The sequence below is a fragment of the Nannospalax galili genome, unplaced genomic scaffold (genome assembly GCF_000622305.1).
Source record: "Nannospalax galili isolate Female #2095 unplaced genomic scaffold, S.galili_v1.0 scaffold582, whole genome shotgun sequence".
NCBI classification, from domain to species: domain Eukaryota; kingdom Metazoa; phylum Chordata; class Mammalia; order Rodentia; family Spalacidae; genus Nannospalax; species Nannospalax galili.
The window spans coordinates 1591161-1595924 of record NW_008349130.1 but is presented as its reverse complement, the minus strand read 5'-3'; the positions used below and the strand labels follow the sequence as shown (position 1 = coordinate 1595924).

Sequence of the window (4764 nt, the reverse complement as noted above, 5' to 3'; positions counted from 1 at the left end):
AGGGGGGGGCGAAAGGGGGGCCCCTTTAAAAAAAAAAAAAAAAAAAAAAAAAAAAAAAAAAAAAAAAAAAAAAAAAAAAAAAAAACAGTTCATTTATTATTATAGTTTCCATCCTGAAATACACTGTTCACAAAATGTAACTTTGTCTTTATGAGCTCTTTAGCATTCATGGTATACAAAACTCTGGGTAAAGACAATTATCAGGGATACAAAGATACTGAAGACCAATTTTTGCCCAAAGAAGTTTGCAACCTAATAAGATAATAAAAAACACAAATAACTAATAACACAAGACATCAGATTGTTTTGGTTTTGGAGACAAGGTCTTGCTATGTGGCCTAGTCTGATCTTCCTGCCACTATGCTCAGGCAAAACGTGTTATGTTCAATGCCAGAAAGGAAACACAGATCCAAGGATGGTCCAATTACTTGCAATTCATACGAAATAAAGAACTGGGACTGGAGAAATGGCTCAGCAATCAAGAGCACTGGCTGTTCTTACAGAGGGCCTGAGTTTGGTTCCCAGCACCCACCAGGCACTTAACAATCTTCTGTAACTCCAATTCCAGGGAATCTGATGCCCTCTTCTGGCCTCTGCAGGCACTGCATGCACAGGTGCACTTACATTGCAAGCAAAATATATACATATAAAAGAACTATGTGCAAAAGGTAGAACTGCTCAACTGTCAATGTTCTATCAAGCATGTCCAACATGCAGCTCATGAGTCAAGAGGCTAAGCACAGCTATGAATATGGCTCAACACAAAATCCTAAGCTTAATTAAAATATGAGATTTATTTTCTTTTTTCTAACTCAATTAGTTGGTTCTCAAGTGAGGACTTTGTAGATGACAATATCCTTTCACAAAGGTCAAAAAACTGGACATGGGGCTGGAGAGATGGCTCAGTGGTTAAGAACCTGGGTTCAAATCCCAGCACCCACATGGCAGTTAACAACTGTCCATAACTCCAGTTCCAGGGGATCCAAGAGCCTCTTCTGTCCTCCGCAGGCAGTGCACAACACAGGTGCACTTATTTACATGTAGGCAATACATGAACACATGTAATAACAAATAATAAATATAGTAAAAAAAAAAAAAAAAGAAACTGGACATGCCTGCAAGTCTAGACTTAGATTTCTGTTATGTAAGAGGAAAAGCATGGACAGAGGGCTTCAGCTGCAGACAGTTGAGAAAGCTTTCTAGATGGTCCTTGAAGAATGAACATTTAGTTCCCTGACATAAGATAGAGGGGGTAATTTTCCATGGAAAAAGTAAAAGGAACGAAAAAGGAAAGAGAGCACTGAAAGAATAATCTCTGTGGGCAAATGGGATGCATAGGAAAACCGTGGGCAAGAGACTACACACACGCACAGAGGTAGAGTATCTCTGAATGTCAGGAAGAAAGAGACTATCAGCAGACTGGAAGAAGACAGGAGGGGAGTCAAGGAGTCTACACCAGGCAGGCTTACTGTGCAATAGCCCCATCTTGTTTCACAAGGTAGCTGATGGCAGGATAAGCAATAAAGATGGTAAAATGAGAAAAAAGCCAGAACCAAGGAAAAATCTAAGTGAATTGTATGTGAATATAATGAGAGGATGAGATACAGACACAAAGTGCTTGACAGACTACACAGAAGCATAAGAACTTGCAAGCATGTTTCTCATCTTTTATGAAAGACGAAAGGCAGTCAGCCAGGTGTTTGATGCATGCCTTCAATTCCAGATCTCAGGAAGCAGAGGCAGGGGGATCTCTGAGTTCCAGGCCAGCTGGGAGTACAGAGTGAGACACTATCTCAAAAAACAAATCAAAATTCAAAGTCAGTTACTGTGAAATAGAAGATCACACGCTCATCCAGGAATGTTACAGTTTTGCTAGTGTCTCACATGTAAAGGAATAACAGGTAATAAGATAGTAGAAAAGAAAAAGGTAAGAGACAGTACAAGCACAGACTCAGAAGAACAAGTGTTACAAAGTTCATTTATATAAATGACATGGCTTTTTAAAAAGATTTTTATTTTATGTGTATGAGTGTACTGCTTGCTTGTATGTAAGTGTACCCGTGTTGTGCATGTATGTAAGTGCACTGGTGTCATGCCCTCGGAGGTCAGAAGAGGGCAAGGGAGCCCTTCTGTGGTGTTTTGAATGAAAATGTCCCCCATAGGCTCCAAGTATTTGGACATTCTGTCCCCAGATGATGGTGCTGTTTTGGGAGGTTTTAGAAGCTGTGGCTATCCTGGAGGAAGCACATCACTGGGGGCGGGCTTACAGAGTTCTTAAGCCTTGCCAGATCTCCAGTCGGTCTCTTGTTTCCTGTGCCTGCTGGAAGATGTAGAGCTTAGCTTCCACTCCTCTTCTCCAGCCACCTCTGCCACCATGCCTCCCCACCAAGATGGACTGTAATTCCCCTGGAACCTTAAGCTCAAATAAACTCTTCCTTCTATAAACTGCTTGGGTCAGTGTTTCTATCACAGCAACAGAAACGTGACTAAGACACCTTGGAACTGGAGTTAGGAAAGTTGGTTTTTAGCCACCATGTAGGTGCTGGGAATCGAACCTGGGTCCTCTGCAAGAGCAGAGGCATCTCTCCGCTAAGCCATCTCTCTAGCCCAAAAGACAGGTTTTATTTAAAAAGTACTTATATCTGTTGTCTTTATTATAGCAAGTGGACTGTAAAATTCAGTAGTAACAGAAGCCTCCTAATAAGAGATCTGATACGAGCTTAGTAATCACTGACCTAACACTTTGAAATAGTATTTCTTAAAGAAATGAACACATTACACATTTTAAAAAAAGTATAATAATAAGGAATAGAGATTAAGTCCGGGTAAACATGGGCTGATATTTCTTGAGTCCTTACCAATTTTGTTACTACTTGAATGTGTTGGTTCTGGATCTTCTGCTATTTGTTGTTTGAGTTTTTGTAGATATTTTTCAGCCAAATATTTAAAAACTAGAATAAACAGGCACAATGATCAGTATGACTAAGCAAGTAAATCTATTTTAATATTGTAATAGCTACATGTACTAAAGAAATTTAAAATTAGATGTAGAAGCATACAATTAAGTCAGAAGTTCACCTTTTAAAAATTATTTGTGCAATATCTGAGAAGCACAATGATACTAAAATGCATGGTAGCATCTTAGTAGAGATCTGAAGCAATACTTAAGACACATGGGCTCTTCCATTTGAAATATTTCAATCACAGTTAATCCCTAGCAACACTAACTTCACTCATTCTTTGCATCACATTCAGCTTAAGCAGAATTAAGCTAATTCAGTCTTGAAAAAAATGTCCTTGTTCTTTAGGTGAAGAAAACTATGCAGAATAAACACTCAAGTGATGATCCAGTTGCAATCCAATAATGAAAATTCTGGAATGATGTGTCTCAAATTTCTTTCTTTTAACCTTAATCTCTTAAACTGGAAAGTATTATTAAAGAAATTGCTATTATTGCTAATGGAATAGCTACTTGAGGAGTAAGAAAACAATTCAGTAATTTTTAAAGGTTATACATGAAAAACACAGCTGCATACACTCACATATAACTTCCGATTTTAAAAACTTTTTTTCATGTGTTTACTTGGGGGGGGGGGCGTGCATGTATGCCATGGCATGCATTTGAAGTCAAGGGACAACTTTTAAGAGTCAGTTCTTTCCCTCCACCATTTGGGGTTCAGAGATTGAACTCAGGTCATCACGCTTACCAGCAAGTGCCTTTACCTGCTGAGCTACTGCACCAGCCCTATACCTGTAATTTTTAAAGATAATAATGATGATGATGATTTTTAAAAAGAAACCCTAAAACCTCAGAGTTTCTGGAAAGAATAAGTAACAGTTGAGGATATTAGTAAATAATTAAGAACCCTTGAAGCAGAATGCCTTCAAAATTAACATTATATAACAAGAACACTGTATTCTGAAAATGTTTAGAAATCCAATTTCTAAACAACAAAGAGCATTTAGAAAGACAAATTTCCTGCTGCAATATAGTTTTAAAGATGCAATTTACCTTCATTCACATTTAGATCTTCTTTCACTGATGTTCTGTAGAATCTTAACTTTAACCTTTTGGCCAGTGCCTCAGCTTCCTCACTGCACATCAATTAAAACAAACAAACAAAAAGCCTGTAAAGGTATCTGCTGACAGCAGATTATTTATATAATTATTGTTTCAATATTACCACTAACACTGAAGGGTGGGTCAGTGGGTCAGATCCTTTACAACACTTGCACATTTCCTCTAAAGCTTGATACAGTTAACTAAAGCTCATTGAAAGCTATGTCTTCACTGCTTGAGTAGGATTTTCATCTTCACTACTATTGGAGAATAAACACCAATCGTTATACTATAATTACAACAGCACTTTTCGATGAAGTCACAAAATAATTATCACTTTCTTTGGAGAATATCTTAATCTGGGGTTAGGGATGTAGCTCAGTTGGTAGATTGCTTGCATAGCATGCTTGATTTCCTGGGTTCGATCCTCAGCACTGCATAAACTGGGAATAGTGGCTAGCACTTGGGAAGTAGAGACAGAAGGATCAGAAGTTTACTGTCATTCTCAGGGAAATTAGAGGCCCGGGGTGCATGAGGCCATGTTAAAAAACAATAGAGGCCCGGAGTGCATGAGACCATGTTAAAAAACAATAGAGGCCCGGAGTGCATGAGACCATGTTAAAAAACAATAGAGGCCCGGAGTGCATGAGACCATGTTAAAAAACAATAGAGGCCCGGAGTGCACGAGACCATGTTAAAAAACA

The 4764-nt window shown here is 38.5% G+C and overlaps 1 protein-coding gene across 1 annotated transcript in view; it reads right to left on the bottom strand.

The window, feature by feature from the left end:
- Positions 1-4764, bottom strand: part of Rab23 (RAB23, member RAS oncogene family) — a 31895-nt gene that overhangs the window by 3901 nt on the left and 23230 nt on the right. The window contains exons 5-6 of the mRNA XM_008846507.3: positions 4013-4095; positions 2859-2951 (exon numbers count right to left, since the gene is read on the bottom strand). Of these exons, the coding sequence (XP_008844729.1) occupies positions 2859-2951; positions 4013-4095 (176 nt within the window). The remainder of the gene's footprint in view (positions 1-2858; positions 2952-4012; positions 4096-4764) is intronic.